Source organism: Sylvia atricapilla, chromosome 13 (assembly GCF_009819655.1).
Source record: "Sylvia atricapilla isolate bSylAtr1 chromosome 13, bSylAtr1.pri, whole genome shotgun sequence".
Classification (NCBI taxonomy): domain Eukaryota; kingdom Metazoa; phylum Chordata; class Aves; order Passeriformes; family Sylviidae; genus Sylvia; species Sylvia atricapilla.
This window is the reverse complement of record NC_089152.1, coordinates 13,750,600-13,767,963: the sequence shown is the minus strand read 5'-3', so window position 1 is coordinate 13,767,963 and position 17,364 is coordinate 13,750,600. Positions and strand designations below refer to the sequence as shown.

At 38.9% G+C, this 17,364-nt stretch overlaps 1 protein-coding gene across 2 annotated transcripts in view; it reads right to left on the bottom strand.

Annotated features, from left to right (window-relative positions):
- MYZAP (myocardial zonula adherens protein) overlaps positions 1–17,364 on the bottom strand; it is a 51,178-nt gene that overhangs the window by 15,355 nt on the left and 18,459 nt on the right. For both annotated transcript variants that reach the window (XM_066328506.1, XM_066328505.1), the window contains exons 5-10: positions 15,717–15,830; positions 14,723–14,875; positions 11,761–11,886; positions 10,778–10,906; positions 8,997–9,082; positions 6,752–6,857 (exon numbers count right to left, since the gene is read on the bottom strand). In XM_066328506.1, the coding sequence (XP_066184603.1) occupies positions 6,752–6,857; positions 8,997–9,082; positions 10,778–10,906; positions 11,761–11,886; positions 14,723–14,875; positions 15,717–15,830 (714 nt within the window). The remainder of the gene's footprint in view (positions 1–6,751; positions 6,858–8,996; positions 9,083–10,777; positions 10,907–11,760; positions 11,887–14,722; positions 14,876–15,716; positions 15,831–17,364) is intronic.

Below are 17,364 nucleotides of genomic sequence, written 5' to 3'. Positions count from 1 at the left end.
AATCAGCACGTAAGGCCCAACATAGAATGTGAATCATCCTGAATTTATCCACTGACTCAGGATTAACATGGTGATGCACTTCTTTCTAAGATCTCTCATCCTTGTTTCCGCCCTACTGCTGTTACCACCTCTATGCTTTTGCCTCCTTCTGAAACCTTGAGGTCATTTCTCAAACTGCCTCAGTCTCCAGACTGTCACTTTATCTTTCTGCATCTCCCAGAAAATTCAATTCTTCTTGTCCATCCCATTAATGAAGATCTCTTTCCTTCTCACTGCTGCACCTTATAGATTCTCCAAATACCAAATAATTGTTAGGGTACTTGAATGGGCTGTGTAAATACTTTTGAGGAGGAGCTGCACTTCTGACTTTCTCCTGCACCACCAAGCAATTAAACTTTGCTCCCCTAAGATGGAAAGTGAGATGTAAGAGCCAACAGCATTAAACTGGTCTCATGGACAGAATACGTAAGAAGAACAGTCAAGAGGAGAATTGGAGAATTGCAAGACCTGAAAGGAAATGCTGAATATGTGACTCATGGTATTAGAATGAAAAGTCAAGAGAATTACAAAGCTATTAAAGCAGAAGGAAACAGCATCTTGAGAGAAAGCTAAAATTGTATTTGAATGTAAAGCCCTTATAAAGAAAGCCTGAAATAGGAAACTTGATTTTCTTCTGTGTAACTCAGACACAGATTTGGAGGCATTAAACTATACAGTGGTCTCCTGGATTGGAACAGATCCAGCTATTAGGTAAACTCAGTCACCATTTACCACTTAACAGTATTATCCATTAGTTAAAAATACTTACCAGAACATAGTTTTAATATACTTAAGTATCATATTATTCAAGTATATTTATATTTTCCTTATTCATCTACCATTAATGGACTGGGCATCAGTAACACGGATACAGAGGCATGAACAAACTGGTCAGAAACATGACTACACAGGACAAACAGATGCTACACAACATGCACAAAACAAGACAGGCAAGACATTGCAACATCAACCTGAGCTCTCAGAGGTAATTGCTGACAGGGAGAACAGGATTTTCCTCAGTCCTGTATTTCACTGGACCTTAACTGGTATTTATGAGAGGCCAGACAAGTTGAAACTTTTTCAGGGAACATAATACAGTGAATAGGAATAAGCACCTTTGCCTTTTAGTCCTCCTTAAATCACGTGAGCAACTTATCCATATTTTTTGTATTTTAAAACTCACACTGCATTTACAGAAAAAGTAACAACTGACTGATTTAGGTTAATTCACCAAGGTAGAGATCTTCCTAAATGAATGAGCTCTATGAACACATTATCCAGTGGTTGGTGTCCATGTATTGCTAAAGCAGGAGCTGACGTGTCCTAACGAGTTACAGACATTGGCTCATTGTCTGCACATCAACCCACCTCATTAAGCACTACCTTAGTAATGGGCAAGTTTCTAATTAATCACTTGGCCTGGCAATTCCCAGCTGAAAGTGCTGATGTTATGCATATATAAACCCTCTCACCAAACACCAGCAGTGATTCTACTTCTGCCAACAGATAAGCACTGTACTGCTTGCTCAAGTCCACTGAGGAACGCCAAACACTTGTACTGGGGAAGGGGGAGGAGGGTGTGGCAAGTTATTCGTGTTTTGTCCTCTATCTTCTTCCTCCAAGCTCCCAAGGTGGTTTCTCTTTCTACATTTCTTGTTCTGCATTTTGTTGTTGTTTTGTTTTCATGGTAGGTACTATGCAATGCAGATTTTGGTTATTAAAAGTTTGGTATTTGTTGTTGGTAATTCCATCTTCTCCTCCTCTGTACTTCTTTTACTTGACCTTGAAACTGTTCTTCCATACCAAAAGAGGTAAATTTCACCATATATCTGAAGTTGGAGTGTCTTGATACAGATGTTTTCAGATGTTTAAATCCATTTTGGAAAAATTTCTTCTTTTTATACCCCATTTGTGCAATACAAAGTATCTTCTGTATTTGGGATATCATTTGCTCATTAGCACTTTGTCCTTTCATGCAAGCATCTTCCCCCACAGAACAGGAGACAGCTTCTCCCTGGTGTCTGGTCACCATTTATTATCCAACGAATCTGAGACTAAAGCTGGAGAACAGCTCATGTGCCATGACCTAGAGACAGTTCAATTCAGTAGTTAGGGGAATTTCATGTGAAATCTGAGTTCTGCAGATAATTTCTTGGCATGAAATCAAATAGCCTTTTTTTCTTCAGACCCCTTCAGAACAGCTTCCTATATCTGCATCAACCCCCTTGTCTTGCTTACAAAAGATAAACATCTCTTAAATCTCTCCAGGTTTGAAATTGAGATCAAGTCACAAAATAATTATTTTGCTAATCAAAAATCTATGTTTTGTATTTCATTTATCTTACATGAAAGTCTCATTTCCTACAGTGGCAGAGACAGGATGAACTGGTTGACCAATCAGACAGATACTTAGAAGAGAAGCTTTTACCCCTCTCACAGGCAATTTCAGCCCTGAAGGAACAGTGTGGTAGCAGCTTCCCATGCCCTCCTGTGGTGCCTCTGTGCCTGCATCTGCCCGCCCAGCCCCATCTCTGCAGGGGAAACTCCTTAGTGGAAGGGCTTGACCTTTGTGTGACTGCCTTTCATCGATGAGTCTCCCTGCAAATTCTTCCTCTCATCAAACTGTCTTTTTCCTGGATTGCCTTTGCAAGTCTCTCTCTGCCCAGCCACACTTTAAGATAGCTACAAAGGCAAGGGCTAAAAAATCTGAGCCTTGGGTGACCCACTCTGGCCATCTGTCTCTCCTCACTCATTTTTTAAAAGCCTGTGATGTACAAATAGAGAGAAATGGGCTGGTTCCTAAACACCTGCCAAATGCAAGTCCTGCACTTTTAACTGCCAGCAGTGCATTTAAACGTGCTACACTAAGCTGTGAACAAATAGATTTGTTTAACAAACAAGTTCAACACAGGGATAAATCTGTCAGCCGTAAATCATCTGCAATCTCTCTCTAATGAGAACATGAGGCTTTAAGACTATGCAGGATAACTTTCTGCTCAGCTGGTGCACTAATGAGCAGCAATTTTTGCTCTCACAGAAAAGAAACCCTATGAGGATGAAAAATGTGTGTGCATGAGAACTAACACACAGAGATTTTGAAGGTCACCAACTCCAGAAAACTTCCATTTTATTTCTTCCATTTGTTTTTCTTCTGAAAGTTATTTTCTGTGCTTCTATTTAATTTATGACTGGTTTGACCAGGTCAAGTTGAAAAAGGTTCTATTAATACCTGAGATGGAAGGATATATTTCCAGAGGAAAAAAATTAGAGGCAAATTATTCTTTTGCTAAGGAGTATAAGCACACTGAATTGAGTGTACTTCTCTGCCTGGGCTCAATTCCCTAGATCACATAACCATTGCATTCAGTACCAACAAGATGAGAGCTGTGAAGAGGAAGGTGTTAATACTCTTTACCTCCATGGCCTCCTACATTTGGTACTTCTCTGCCAGCATCCCCTTTCATGCCTAAATTAATACTGACCACCACCTCCTGACACATTTTTAAATGCCATCAAAATAGCAGCAGAGGTGTTAAGAGTTGCCTGCTGCATCACAAAACTCCACTACAAAGCTTCTCTTTCACTTCCTCCTGGCTGCTTGCTGTTCTTTTACAGAATGCCCTGCATCTGTCACTTGCCAATTATCTGTCATCTTTCCCCAAAAGGGCTTAAGAGCAATCTATTTTGTGATTTTTTTTTTCAGCCAGGAGATTAATCTCAGTACTTGTCCAATTTTGACAGTGCTCCTTATGAGTTTAAAGAAGTATATCTTGTTGGTTCAGCATCCCTTTGAAGTGATGTTCATGTCTCCAGTTTCTCTGAATTGGAGATGGTAACAGCATAAACTCCTTATGATTTACACTGGAAGAGCAAACCCCTTATTTATTTATACTTCAGATCTGTGTCCAATATACGAGGATTAATACTAAACAAAGCTCATCCTGCAGTCAAACAAGTTTAGGCTTTCTCACCCAGCAGCTCATCCAGTAGCTCTGTTTCAGCTTCAAACATAAGCACTGCTGATAATTTTGACCACATACCTTCCTTCCATTTCTCTCCTGAGTTTCCCAGGTTAGCCTGTTCTCACTCTATTAACTGCCACAGAGAAACTAAGTCTTTCAGAAAGCAAGATTTCTAGCTTTGGAATTATTTGGCTATTCTTTCTCAATTATTTAAATGCAAGTTATCAATATCATTATAATACCCTCATAAAGCCTAAGATGGGATGTTATTCTACAGATACTAGCCTTGAAAATACTGCAATAATGAGTAATGGGGTGGGGTTTCCTTACACTTTTCTTGATATTCCTTGTCATTACATTCTGCAATCAGTTAAATTTAGTGTAGGGAGGATATGTGTTTAAATATACCCTGATGAACATGTCTTCCGGGACTTAAATAGTAGTGCAATCTTCCCTATTTACTCTAGCAGATATTTTTAGTGCTGCTGCTCACTAGTTTTTAACCTAACTACAGAACAGACTCTTCAGATACCATTCCTTTCAATATTTTTGTTGCAAATTTTTCAGCCTCTATGGCATAGTTAGCAAGTGTTTGCTTAAAATGAGCCAAAAAACACTTATCTGATGTTATGTAGAGAAAAGCACAAAATCATGAGAAGCACCACGTGCTTGGATAGTTGAGGAGATACATATCTGCAATGGTTTTTCTCTTGCCTCATGGTCAACAGCTACTCTTCTCTACATTGTTAAAGCTGCTATGTTTAGGCCTTTAATTAAGAGTCCAGTTTAAAACAGGGCATGCCAGCTGTATTATGGGTATTTTCTCAAACACAGTACAAACACAAGCAACACACAGCACAAAATTAAGAAACACAGACCCAAACATTTAATGCATGATGTATTTGCTAACACCTGACCTGATCAAACCTCTGGTACAGGAGTCTTTAGCCAGCTCACTATGGAAAATATAGAACTGTTCATGCAGTTTTCAGGGAAGCTGAATTAAAATAAAAATTAGAACACACAGGGACTAAAGGAGAGAGCAAAAATACCTATGTGGCAGTCAAGACTCACACAGGTTTAACTGAATCTGAAAAGCAGGCAGTCAGACAGCAGTTATAAGCAAACATGTTTGACAATTAAGTAGTGACTTGGTCAACTAACACTCATTTAACAGGATAACCAGATGGTCTAGAAGGGCTTTCTGTGTATATGAAGGCATCAGCAGAGATACATTACAAGGGACTAGCAAGCTACACTCACCCATTAAATCTAATATTAATGAAATCATAATCATTGGCTCAACATTTATATGTGGTTTTATTCCAAAACAAAACAGAGCATCAAGGGCCTGTTATACCAGTGCAGCCCACTAGAGGTCAAGTTACAACCAGAAGTTTAAAAAATATATATTGTAATAAAGGGCAAAAATTAGGCCACCATCCTCATGTATATACTAGATTCATTCGGGGTGCCACAAATATCACAAATCCTTTAGAACTTGTGTTTGAACCAATAGGAAAAACCCTTAATACAATGTCTGGTGTACAGAGAAACAAAACAGATTAAATAATTGTTCCCATAATCCATTAATTAGATGGATTGGATTATTGGACTGGAGAAATTTCCCTTATAAAGGAAAATTATAAAGACTGTGAGTTCAGTTTTTAACCAGCTATGATGCTTAAAAACAACGATAATGGCAAACAAAACTAAAACCATAACCTCAAGATTTGATATGTCTGATACAACAGAAGAACTTTAATCTCTCTGTGTAAAAGACACTTAGTATCACACATCTGATCATACAGAAGGACTACATCAGAATCTCACAAAACAAAGCACACATAAATACATATAAATACAAACTTGATAAAAATGGAACATGTCCATGTCTAATCAGAAATCCTGTAATAGCACATTGTGAATGCAGAAAGAATGCCTTAGATTTGAGTGGCTTCTAAACATTTGATATCTTGACTGTATGATTTATGATGTCCAGATACAAATCAAAGGTATCTCCTAAATGCCCATCCTCTGTGCAGAAGGAGGCTTGTCTAATAGACCTGTCAGTCAGCTTTGTAAAGCTCCAATTTAAACATAGCTATTTCTCATGTCATTCTTTTCACTTGGAGAAACAGAATTGTTTGCAATTACAGCCTTCTGACTGCAGAACAGTTTCCTGACCCACAGGTAACCTGTAACCTAAAGCATCTATCCAGCAAAATTCCACTTAAAATTTTACAGGAAATGACAGCAGCTAAGATCATGTCTCCAGACCAGGGCAAGAAGAGATGAGCAGTGAAAAACTGTGCTCGTTCACCTACAGAAATAGGAATCACATTGAACAAACAAACAAACTCCCAAAACCAGAAGAACAAAATAATAAAGGTCAGGTGTGCCTTCCATTTCTCTACAGGAAACAGACTGTAAATGACTAGACTGCATCGGATCAGAGGTACCCTCTGAATGGTTCAAACTGACCTGGAAGTTGTGTCACATTTCCTGAACACCCATGAAGAGATAGAGAGTTAGTGTCAGCCTAAAGATCACAGTATATAACCCACAGCCACTGGATTAACCTGCTTTCATCTACTCTTTCTGCTTCACTGGCTTCAGATGCTTAACTCAACTTCCACTGTACCAAAGGTGGCATAAGGCAACTGCACAAAGAACACAGTTCTCTTTGGATTATGTACTAAAACAATCAGTGCTCCCCAAAGACTCTGAGCTGTTTTACTACATCTCACCTCCTCAACCATATGCTTGACTTTCTTCTGCTGGCAGTGGACCATGTCATCCAGATGCTTGATCCGCTCTCTCAGGCTGGCTGCTACCTCCTCCAAATGCTGTGACCTGGTAAAACACACAAAAATCAAGCCTGTGACTGGGGAGCTATGCCGTATAAGCAGAACAAGAACAACTCCCACAGTCCACCATAAATCAGGACAGGCAAGTCAAGTTGCACTGACAGATGTCAAATTGTCCAAAGTACATTTTAATGTGCTCTTAGTTCTAGTAGCCATCTCCACCCAAGTTATCTCACCTTTGTCTTGCATACTGACATGCTTACTCAGAGCCTGAAGTGCTGACAATTTAAACCATGTGACAAAACTCATCTCAAGATGTGTTTTCCTTTAGTGAAAGGCTTTTAGACAACTAGATCTTTAGCTTCAGAGAGACACATTTAGCCTGACTTACTACTACCTGCAAATATTTTGGAAATGTACACTAAACAAAAGTCAGGGAGCAGGTCTGCTTTCAAAGCTGTCTTACTGCAGGGGAGCCTTGAGTCGAGAATTTGGCAGAGCTGCCAACAGCAGCAGAATGCTAACGGGAATAGTATTAACTCCTCAACAGCCAGCAGGAATGCTATGAATGGTTTAAATTTGTGCATACAACTCTTCAGATAGATTCTGCATTTCTTCAAATCTGTTTAATGAAGAAAGTGAACTCCTACGGATCTCCTGCCACAAGCTGGTTTGGCAGCTTGTCAGAAAAGTAGCTTTAGAATACGCAAGGAAACAGGAGTGAAACTTTTCCATAATATTTTGTCTCTTTGGCCATGGGAGTCTCCATTTTTATCTGAACGTCCAATTCTTAAAATTTGTCAAAGAAAGCAATTGCTTGCTTACAAAATAAGCTGCTGTATTTCTGGGTTCAGGACTGGACAGAATTTGAGAACGGGAGGAGGGGAATCAAAAACAAAAAGGCTTTTTTCATCTTGGTCTGTGCACAGCAGAAAAAAACAAACTGTTAAAGCTGCAAATAGAAAAACCATTCTGAGACAAAGCAGCAGATGGCAAACTGTAAGACATGATTCCAGTGAATGACTGAATTGTATGCTGTTTCCCCCCAAAAGAGTCTCTATTAACAGTGAAGTACTCTGCAGAAATGTAATTGCAGCACTTTGACAAGGACTCAAAAAATTCAAACCATTGCTGCTAGATTTTCACTTGTGTATATTAAGGTCTCACAAAACTTTAATTTATATTTTGATTGCATTTGTAGCACATAGTTTGTATCTCATTGGAAGATTCAGGATCTTAACACTGATAGCAATGGAAAAATGGAACAGACATCCTTCCTTTAGGTGGAGCTCAAGTGTCTGATAAGGTACAGACGGGTAAAGACAAGAATAAACCAGCATCATCTGAACACAGATTCATTGCTTGCTTGGCATAGATTGCAACTGTGAGCTTGCTTGCATTGCACAAATTCCTGCCTGAACACTGCCTTTACCCTTTTACTGCAGCGTAACTTTTCACACTGAAAAGGATTCACTGAAGCAAAAAGAGTCTGGGTTACTCAGAGGTAAAGGAAAACAGCAATTATCTTTCATCTCCATATTCTATGTTGTATGCAAGCAACATCTGTTCACTTGAAGTTATTATTTTAACAGGCTGCTGTGAAAAGCCATTCTTACTCTGAAACCAGAGACGCTGGTCACAGATCAATACAAGGCACTGAGAAGCTCTCAGCAGGGACCTCCTTTTATGTTTATGCTTCCCAAAGAACTGCAGGACACCCAAAACCTTAAAACTGAATTTCTGGGTGCCACAGAACCATGAGTAGTAATCAAGTATTATTATTCAGTGTCTGGTTATAATTCATCTTTACCCACTCAAGCAGTGTCATACAAACCTTTGAGTTTAGATAGTGAAAGTATTATAGTCAGGATCGTACTCCTCTGAATCTGAGAATGCAGATTTAAGAAAAATGCAAGCCACAGATACGTCACAGTTTGTTCCATCCACGATGGACTTGGCACATTTGCAAACAACTTTTCAGAAAAGACACATGAAAGTGGTAATTGTTGAAGAAAATAATTGTCTTCGTATTTTACATGTAAATAAACCTACACTGAGATGGACAATCCCTACTAGACTGCAGTTTTAAAGTTAGAGAAGGAAAAATTCAGATTTCTTCAAAAACAAAGAAACCCCTGAAGTTTCCTGGCAATAGTAGAAGTTCCACAGGCAAGTCATCTCTCACCTTTCGCTGTCGGAGCTGTTTTCAGATTTTGCTCCAGATATTTTTAGTTCATTTAATTCAAGTTGTTTTTGCAGCTGGTGACGCTCCTAAGCAAGAAAAATTATCATTCAGTTCTTCATGTATCAAAATGTAAAGGTTTCACAAAGCATATTTCATTGCAATTCAAAACATCATTTGTGAAATTAAAATAGAAACTGATTAAAGAAAATTAATGCATTTCCTATAGCCAAGGAGCACAGAGTACATAGTAATAAAATCAATTTCCCAGCTATGCATGGAAACAAATCAGTTTTCAATTTCCTATATGAAGATATATGGCTGTATTTGATACTGAATTTTTTCAATAAAAATATGAGTCATCAAAATCTTTAACTACACAAATGTCAAACTGTCCACACTATCACTCCAAAAACATCTCCCAATCCAAGGCTGAGATAAAAGGTACTGCTGCTTTTTCTTCCCCCAGAGTATTCCTGTTTATTTTTAAGTGCCTACCAGCACAGTGCTTGTAAGATCTATGAGGACTTGGGGACTGAGTCAAACAGAGAAGTATAAGTGTGTTATCCACCTTGATGGGAATTTAAGAGGCATTCAGTCTCACTGGGTGAGTATCAGCCAGATAAGAGCAGATTAAAGAACTAACGTGAAGGAACTCATCTGTACTTGTGAACTGTACTGCAATCCTGCAGTCACTGTATAATACTTACAGTTGTAGGCTGAAGCCCAGATGAAGTTAATGGAGCCAGGGACATATTCATATTAAGCTGAATAGTTTCTCAGTGTAATCATTAATTCTACTAATGGATTTGCAAGCATTAGACAAAAGAGGCTCAAGGCACATTAGACTAACCAGTCAAACCAACAAGACTGGCTTATAAAAATGTATTTCTCCGTAGATACTGATATTAAATATGTACTACAATGAAGTGAAACTGATAAAAAAACCCACTTCATTTGAAAGAGCAGAAGATTGTACTCCCTCCACCGACTAAAACACTCTCTGCTCCTGTATTTGACATAGTGAGGCATGAATCTTTAAAGACAATGAGATGCCTGTTATTGAATGAAATGAGAAATGCCAAAGTACATCCAACATCATTTCAGTCACTGCAGCCAAGGCTGCCCCTGAGCTTCACATTCTCCAGCAGCTCCTCCTTGCTGGTTAGAACAAGGTCCAGAACAGCACCTCTCCTCACTGGCTCCTCTATCAGCTGGAGAAGGAAGTTATCATCAACACACTCCAGGAACCTGGACTGCTTGTGAGAAAGAGGCTGCTCCCATTGTCTGTAAAGGGCCTCATCCTTTCAGTCTTCCTGGCTCGGTGGCCCTCACTCTAATGTCACCTGTCCCTGCCCTCCCTTTAATCGTGACCCTGTAGGTTCTCCATCACCTTCTTACCCATCCACAGAGCTCTGCGCACTCTGTGGACCTACCACAACAATTTTTAAGAGACTCTGGGTCATTTATGATTATTACTTGATTAAGCTTAAGACATCTTGCACACCGAAAGGACACTGAGTGGTTTTTAAATACTCTCTTTAAAGTAATGGTTGATTTCCTAAATAAATGCTCCCCTGTAAGGACCGTCAGGAAGAGAACCTCATCACAGCGTGGCAGTCCAGGTGCAGTCCAGGTGCATTTACTGAAATAAATACAGTAACTAAGATGCAAACAGCAATGGTATGTCACTGAGCAGGGAACTAAGCAACAGAACAGTAAGAAGTGAAATGTCCTCCATGCACTTGTGCATTTCCTCTCAAGGCAGCAATCAGCTCTCATACCTCTTCCATGCGTTCAATCAGCCGGTCCAGCTCACCAATCCTCTGGTCTTTCTCCTGTATGCTTGTTTCCGTAATCTGCATCTTCTTATTTGCCTCTTCAATAGCCTTCAGAAGCCGATTTGTTTCCTCCTACAAACAAGAACATTTACAGTCACATTAGCATCTAATATATTAATGAGGAATATTTCTTCTTTTTTTTCAGCTACAGGGCTAGGCTAATAGCTCTTAAAGAGCTCAAAGCTTTTCATTACACCTACTCAGAAATCTGGAAGAGTTATGACCCTAAAAGTGAATTACACAGAGCAAAAGATTTGGAGTACTTTGAAATACACAAGTATTAGTAAAGCATCATTATAATAATCCAAGAGAAACTTTTACCCATTTCTTAGATAGCTGATTTCCCTTCCCTTTCCCTGAGGATGCTGTTAAATAAAATATGCTGTTGCAAAAGACAGCTTTCTAAACACCATAGTCAGCCACGTTTAGCTTTGTACTTTTCCTTACATGTAAAGCAATATGAATAAAAAAGAGCATCTATCTTCAATCTCCTTCAATATCTGACTCTATTATTTTTAAAAATGCAACAATGGACTGCTCATAGAAAGGTTTAACTTGGGGCTGGAAGGAAATTGGGGGACAGGAGAGTTCTTGCTCCAATAGCATCCAGTGAAGTTGTTCCCTTTCTCCTTTCTAAACTGTCACTTAAAATTGGATATTGTATTTTCCTTTTATAGAGAATCAGAAGTCATAAAAACCTACTTACCCTATTTCAGATTCTGAAATCTAGATTATCATTGACATTAAATGTTTGAACACATATTTTTCTTAGTCCTACAACTGCCAAAATTTGGAAAGCTTAGTAACTATGGCAACGACTAATCACAGAGACTGAAGGGAAGGAACATGCATCAACTCCAAAGTGTCAAGTCATTGAGAAACGACACCCAAGCTAAGCACTGCTCTTACAGACTGGCTGTACATACCAGGAGCATTTCTTTCTCGGCCTTATGTTTCTGTTCCTCTTCTCGCACTTTTTCCTCATACTGACTATACAGCTTTCTGGTCATCTCTCTCATGACTTCAGCATTGGCTTCCTGTGCTGATTCCACCTGTGAGAGAGAAAGGTTCCCCCGTCAGTAAGTACAGTATTGCTGGCAGGAGGAGAGAGAGAGTTCACAGGATGAGAAAATAAGAGTTTGAAGTTAAGCTTCCCCTTGTTATAAATCTGACATTGCAAAAGCAGATTTCCATTTGTATCAAGACCATTTACGGCATTTTGCCAGCATTCACATAATCTGAATCTGCAGAAGTTATTGCTCCATCAAGTCCCATGTTGTCTGAATTTAGCTCATTTGGTCATTGCTTATCCAAGATCAGGCCATGCCTCTTTGCTGAACTCTTCCAGAGCTGCCTCCAAGTCACTTGCTTAGTTTCCCCATTGAAACAACACTGTCTCCCCCCATTCTACTGAAGCACAGACTAGAGATGGACTTGACTCAACTCCTGTTCCTAAATTACCATGAACGCTCAAAGCAACACTTTATTGCAGTAACATCCCTATTCTCTCTTGGTTTTTCACATTCCGCTCTTTGTGCGGACATAAGAACTGGGGTCACCATCCAGCAAAGCAATCAAACTGAAAATTAAATTTCTCAGGTGTGTGGAAGGGTTAATTTTTAACAACAGAACCAGAAACTTTACTAGAGCTACAGGGAAGAGGGCAGAATGGTCATTCAGAGACAGGATTTCCTGCTGTTGGCTGAAAACAGACTGAGCCGCACCCTCAGTAATTAAGCACCAGATAGGATATTCACAGCTTAGGCCCATCTCCTATGTAAACCACAATAAAAGTGAAGTAAAACACCTAGTACAGGACTTAGTTCTCTTCCTACAGATGCTGTGAATCAGCCAAGGTTATAGTGAAAAGCTGTGGGTGCTACAAAAATGACAGGAAGAGGAGGAATAAAATGATCCATGCTCATCACCACACTTAATACAGCTACAAAATAGACAGTTCTGATGATTAAGGTTTTGGGTTGGAAATTTTTTTTGTATTTAAAGGACCAAAAGGTTTAGTAAACCTTTGGGTTCACCTTGCATGGCAGAAACAAGCTTGTTTAGTACCCTGGAGAAAAACAACAGTGTGTTTCATTCTTTGAAAAGGGATGAGCCCTGAAGGACTCCACTTGTACTACAACTGTCTCCTTTGTCATCTCACCTAAGCCAGCCCTGGAGCACAGGTAGTGACCTGCCCTTTATGAGAGGGTGTGGAGTTAAATGAACCTTCCACATTTCAGGAAGCCTGAAAGAATCGTATCATTTAGAGAAAGCCAATTATTAAACCCCAGATTCCTTAAGATACACAGAACCAGAGCATGATCTCTGGCCTTTTGTCTCCATCATTCCTTTCCTCATACCTTGAGCAACGAGGACAGTAAAAACAAGCATTAAAAAGTGGATGTATCAGGGCATCTGTTAAAATACGCTTAAGTAACATCTCCACTCTAAGCTATTAAGGATTTATGAATAACCAAACCTCCTTAACAAGCCCCTCAGGTGTGTTCTCCACCCAGAATGTAATCATGGTACACAGTAGTTACTGCTTTTCAACACTAACCTCCCAGATCCCTCACCATCCTCCTACATGCACTCCTAGAATGAATTCCCAGATGTCCTGGCACCTTTTGAGACACCATTTTATATTAAACTGTCAAAGAAAGTAATGAGGTATATTATTTGCTAATTTGGCATGAAAACTGAAAGTGTGAGGGCAGAATTTACACTTTTGCTGTGTAGGTGCAGGCCATGTATTCTGCAGAGCTTGACATGCTTGAAGATAAACAAATGCTTATGCATTCGATTGAACTGAGACTTAAGCTGCATTTCCCTGCTCTTAGAAGCAAACATACCTTTCCCTGGCCTGCTGGGACATGTCTTCAACATTATAGTGAAGCCCAAATTTCTGTTTTAAAATCTTAATTGCATTATCTTTGCTTCTGTTACTTGGGTTTTCCCTCTTTTTATTTCCTGCTGACAACAGGAGGTGCAAAATACAGCTACTTTTATGGCTTGTAGAGCTTCACTGTGAGAGGAAAGCAGAACATGAAATGCACTTATGTTTTCTTGTTTAACCATTCATTATTAAGCATGAGTGCTAGTCACTATCAAAACAGCCAGACAGAAACACCTTCTCTGACAAAATTAAACATGAATATAGCTGCAGTTACCTTAATCTCAGAAACTTTACCAAAAATAATAACAAATTTTTCAAAATTTAACAAATGCTGATTTAGTACTATATCCAAACTGGTCTACTTTGAGCAATTTTAAGAGGCAAAGGTTTCCAGGTGGTGGGGGTGTTGTTTGTTTTATTTGGGATTTTGTGGGGTTTATTGTGTTGGTTTTTTTTTTTTGAGATTAAAGGAATACATTTGGCTGATGAGGGAAGAACATGGTCAAGCTTCCTGTCATATTAAACCCTACAGTTTGTGTTTTATTCCCTTGCATTTCTCTGACTTAATTTTCTTTTGAAGATGCTTGCCCTTACCTGCTGACCACATGCTCATAAGACTTAACAGACTACCTATTAAAAATGGTGCAATACCAAAGAAACTCCACGCCAAGAAATTCACATAGCAATGCGTAGAGTTGTAATATTCCTTCACTTAATAGGAATGGACGCTAATAACCATTTAATGGTTTGAATTTTCACCTGTCAACATCTCAGACTCTGATGTTACATCCCATGTTACGGGAAGACCGCCAGTCACCAGCTGAGATTCTCTGCTATTAAACCAGTATTGATTCACAGGAGTAAGTGAGCTTGAGGGCATGACGAGGGCAGGAAGAATGAAAAACCCTTTGCAGATAAGGCCAAGGAATTCATTTAACATCCACCTAATGCCCTTCCTGTGCAGTATTTTTATGGGAGTTTATATACCACACCTTTAACTTCAGTAACTGATTTTCAATTTGTGCTGTTTCCAGTTGCTTTTGCTTCTCTCTCAGCTTTTCCATAGATTGCTCGTGTGTATGTTTTAAATTCCTTATTTGTTCCCTTATGTCAGTGTTCTCCAAGGTAACATCCACTAGAGTTTTCTAGAAGAGAGAGGCAAAGCATATATTAAAAATCAGAAATAATTTGATGAATTAATACAGGCAAGAGCTTATGAAACAGACTACACATTTAAAGAGCTTCCTGACATAATAATGCAGTGTGAACAGTTTTGCAAGTTTTAACATCTAAAATTATGGCTTTTGTTGTTGCTAGAAGGTATTTCTGTGAGGAGTATACTCAGTGAAATCAAGTCCTGGAACACTATTAAAAAAAATAACATGGATACATTTCAGTATGAATAATCTTCCCTCCTCTCTGAGGGCCATGCCATACATACAAAATGCAGTGGACTGAAAACAAGAAAGTAATGTACAAGTAATGTAACATTCTTGTTCCATACAAGAAAGCAGGGGCATTAAGTTGTTCAGCTCAGATACATGGGAATTCAGAAGTCTTTAAAACTGCATTTCACAGGTATGTAAAATCTCACAAGTGTCTGGCATCCAAACATGCCCCTTCATTTCTGCTACCAATTGAAGGCAGAACTAAGTCAGGAGATGCCCCATTTTGTACTACAGAGACCAATCACATTTTCACCTTAGATCCTTCATAGAGACATGACTTATGGTATTAGTCTGCTGCATATCAGAATCTCTTTATATATCTTTATTGTACACTATTTTTAATGTTTGGGGTTTTTTAACACAGGAACTTCTGGAACATTATTTGTTTCCTGAATTAGGTGCTTTTAGACATCCAAGACAGTACTTTATGGCGTTGCTTAGTGTTAGAATCTGTATCTGTCATCCATGTTTTCTGTATGCTTTGAAATCCATGTTAGAAAAGGCAGCTGTGAGCTGGGAAGCAGCTGTGAAGATGTACCTGCAAGTCTATTGATGCTGATGTCAAGGAGCTGTTCATTTCGCTAAAGCTATCTAAGGCTGCAGCCTGCACTCGCACATGATTCTCTAAGGATTCCTGATGAGCATTTGTCACCTGAGCAGGGGAAGAAAAAAAAAAGAGTTTTATATAGAATAATGAGCAAGTTTACCTATTCTTTCCAAGAGAGCTACAAAAGAGAAAGATGCCAAGGTCGTTTTCATACTACTAGGATGCTTCAAATATACAGGCCTCAAAGTATATTCTCACAAACAAAAAACAAACCTTAAAATCCAAATAATCTAACAGAAATACGGCATGAGTATCTAAGTTTATTGTTAGTCTGCTATCACTGTATAAGCTGTTCTTTTTGAAAGGACAAGAGAACAACCGGCAGCTGTCTGTTCAGAAAGATTATATACATAGATTGGGGATATTGTAAAAATTCAGAGCAAAAAGCAGAAGAATACAAGAAATAAGGAAATCTAGAACTATGAATTGTAGAGGAGCCTTAATTAAGAAGAAACTGACTAATCAGATACATAAAGAAGCAACATCAAGAAGACGTAAGGATGAAACAGTACAAGGCAGGGAGGGGAAGGCAGAGGGCTTTGTTGTGTGAAAATTAGTCATTTTCTGATATGTACACACACACATGCTTCGAAACTGAAGGGGAGAAAGACACAAAATGATATCATTCAAGAAGAGACCAAAACCCAAACAGTATAAATTATTATGAATGATTCAATAATAAAGAGGAAAAGAGTGTTACTAATGGAAGCCAGCCCAGCTCACAATCTTAGATGGACCAGATTTGTTTCTTGATAAAAACAGAAGAACACCAGGGACTGATACAGGAGACAAGTGTGTAGTAACCAAGCTATACACAGATTAGATCAGCACAGGGAGTAGATGCCAAGTAGTCACTGTTAACCTTCTATAAATGTGTGCTGCTCATGTAAAACAAACGAAAGCAGAAATGCTTTGGATGGATTAAGGAAATTACAAGGTAAGAACTTGTGTGAAGAAGCCCAGGGCAGGATATTGGAAGAGCAAATTTCAAACAAACTTTATTAAAGAAAGTTGTCCTAGAAATTGTTAAGATAAAAGCACAGTGATTGAAAGCTGAAGCAAAGAGTAGAGAAAGGATTTTAAACAGGATTTGCAAATAGCACAGAAGACAACAGTCACATAAAACCAAAATCAGCTCCCAAATAACTAACCAAACAAAAAGTTCACGTTATTAGGAAGAACAACACTTGTGCTTCCTTTCAGGCAGTCTGGAGTTTTAAAAAAAGGGGAAGGATGTCTCCTAATGTGCCATTTATGTCAGAAGGAAGCTTCATGAACTGCTGATTTGCTGCAGAACTAGATATTCTGTCAGAACTGGTCAGAAACCCTTAATTAAGGAAGAATTTCTGACTCATACAGGATTTCTACTGGTCTGACAGAAGTTCTAGAAGTGCAGGATATCATCACTGCTATTCAGTTAAGATCAGCAGGAAAGACAACAAGCTGCACCTGAATCAGCATTTACCACGTGCATGCTGGGGGGAGAGTGAGTCTTGTTGGCAGAATTATGACTATTTAACACCTTTTGCACAAATTGAGTTTTCTCTCTCTCTTCCTCTCAAGTCAGGGCGATTTTTTT